The following is a 2,746-nucleotide window of genomic DNA, read 5'->3' on the forward strand; positions in this document are numbered from 1 at the left end:
CTTGATGAAGTGCTTAAAATGGCCTATATAAACGTACAAAAAAGATTCATTATTATCAGTACTGTGCACACTTTCAATATGTATACGTTCTTTACTTTGATAGTCGCTTGTTTAGCGATAACTGCCTATGGTAAGCAAAAATATATAAGATTAATTCTTATTATTCAAATCAGTTTTCTTTAATTTATAAATTGTCAAGTAAAACAGTGAAATTATACAAAGTTTGAATCTTTTATATTTTCTATGATTAAAAAAAAACTACAAAATTTATACATTACTTTATAAGAAATTTTTGTTATTTTTTAAATAATATCATAAATAAAATTATTAACTATATTTTAATATGGAGATGTTAAAAATAGACCCGAATGATTTTAAAATAATAATTGCTAAACAAATATTTATTAACTTTTTTATAATGATTCAATAAATGATTAAATTGCTTACATTTTTCAGACATTAACATTAAAAAATGTTGCGTTGTACATTATATGTTAATAGTAATTGTTCATGGACAGAATGATCCGTCATGATATTTGCAATTGTTTATTAAAAAATATTTTATCTTAAATCTGATTTATATTGTTTTACATTTTATTTCACATCTTACAGGCTTTCCAGACACTCACATTGTTGGTGGAAGGGATGCGCCAATCGGCAAGTTCCCGTATCAAGTATCTTTGAAAAAATCCGGACGTCATTCCTGCGGTGGATCCATCATCAATCGTTCTACCATTCTCACTGCCGCTCACTGTTTAGTAGGGTACATTCTTTATTTCTGTTTTATATTATTTATACATGCACTTACGAATAGAATATAATTATATTTGTCATACTAAGATAACAATGTTTAAAATGAAATGGTTCCTTTTGTCTATAAGTCGATTGCCTATAGCATTGTTTGCCTACATTATTTTTGCCGACAGTTCATTTACGCATAAAAATTATTGCCTACAGTTCAATTGCCTATATGCACTTTTGCGTACAAATAAAAGATCTATAGATAATAATTCATGTAGGCAATAAAACATGTAGGCAAATGTGATGTCATTTTTGAAATTTTTACTTGTGCGCAAAAATGCATGTAGACACTCATTTTTGTGCGAACTGGCGGCAAAAGTAATGTAGGAAAATGATGCTGTAGGCAATCGATTTGTAGGCAAATGGAATCTTCCCTTTTTTAAAATCATCTGAGAATCTAATCTACTAAAATATTTTTAACAGCTATCGCTTGAATCCCAGTGCTCTCAAATCATTAACTATTCACGCCGGCACAAATCTGCTAAGCGAAAATGGTACTGTCTACAAAGCTAAACAAGCCATCCTTCACGAGGCTTTCGATTCTGTTAGAATAATCAATGACATTGGTTTACTTATTCTGTCAACTCCAATTAAATATACCAAATATATACAGCCTATATCACTTGCAACTACCGACATTGCTCCCAGTGGCTCTTACTGCATCTTATCTGGATGGGGAAGAATTAAGGTAAACAAGCATTATTCCATGTAACAAATGCAATCTTAATTTTAATATTAATCAAATATTTTTTAAATAGTTAGTAAAATATAAAAGTTTGTGTTAAAAAATTGACATTACTTTAAATTAACTCACATTTTAGCACATTTTAGTGGACGTCTTCAAAATATCTTTAGAACGTACAATATCTTCCAAAAATCTTTAGGATATCAATTGAAAACTTGTGCTATAAAAATAATAAGAAATAATTATTATAAATATTATTTTCTTATTATAATTAAACAAAGTTCACAATAAGTGGAAAAAGTTCTTAAAATTATTTACATAAATAATATAAAACTACATAATAATAACTCAAGTTATTTATCTTGTAAATTTCAAATTCTTTATTTATTTTAATAGAGAAATTCATAAATGCACACACACGAATAAATAAACTAATGTTGGATATATAATAATATTAGTGCTTGAATTTACAAAAAATTTTTTATTTTCTTAGACTGGTGGTATAACTCCTGACAAGTTGCAAGAGATTGAGTTAAATGTTTATGATTTAAATAAATGCCATCAAAAACAGAGAAAAGTACAATTTAGTCACATTTGCACACTCACCAGAATAGGTGAAGGCGCGTGCCACGTAAGTATTACTTTCTATTATTTCAAATTTTGCATTGCTGCATAAAACAAAATATAATAAACGAAAATAGTATTCCTTCCTCGTTATTTATCTTTTTAATGCATATGCATGTAGAGATTTTAGATTTTAAGATATAAACACCAAATTATATCTGATAGCAGATATAATTTGCAATTTTATTTATTCAAAAAACATAAAATTATAAATTTCAAAGTTATCTATTAAATCTACAATATATATTAATAAATATAATCTTAGAAAAAAACATTTGCAATATAAGACTAAATATATAAGTAATAATATCAGAATTTTTATGATAATTAAATGTGAGGTGTGTGAATTAAATTAAATAAAAGCTTGATTTATATTAAATAATTAAATAGTTATCTTTATTAAATTTTTCAGGGAGATTCCGGTAGTCCTCTTGTTTCTAATGGTGTTCAGATTGGTATTGTCTCTTTTGGTAGACCATGTGCTCGGGGATGGCCCGATGTATACACTAGAGTGGCTTCTTTCAAGGAATGGATTAAAAATTATGTCGAATAATAGAACAAAACAAAATATATTTTAAGCAATATTAAATAAAACAATATTAAAATATATTTTATATATTATTATTTAAATTAATA

The 2,746-nt window shown here is 26.5% G+C and overlaps 1 protein-coding gene across 1 annotated transcript in view; it reads left to right on the forward strand.

Moving 5' to 3' along the window:
- Positions 1-71: 71 nt before the first annotated feature.
- The window catches only part of LOC108687521 (chymotrypsin-1-like), a 19,222-nt gene continuing 16,547 nt past the window's right edge, over positions 72-2,746 (forward strand). The window contains exons 1-5 of the mRNA XM_018193306.1: positions 72-130; positions 613-763; positions 1,225-1,489; positions 1,980-2,117; positions 2,523-2,739. Coding sequence (XP_018048795.1) covers positions 79-130; positions 613-763; positions 1,225-1,489; positions 1,980-2,117; positions 2,523-2,663 — 747 coding nt within the window. The 5' untranslated portion in view covers positions 72-78 and the 3' untranslated portion in view covers positions 2,664-2,739. The remainder of the gene's footprint in view (positions 131-612; positions 764-1,224; positions 1,490-1,979; positions 2,118-2,522; positions 2,740-2,746) is intronic.

The sequence above is a fragment of the Atta colombica genome, unplaced genomic scaffold, assembly GCF_001594045.1.
Source record: "Atta colombica isolate Treedump-2 unplaced genomic scaffold, Acol1.0 scaffold207, whole genome shotgun sequence".
NCBI classification, from domain to species: Eukaryota; Metazoa; Arthropoda; class Insecta; order Hymenoptera; family Formicidae; genus Atta; species Atta colombica.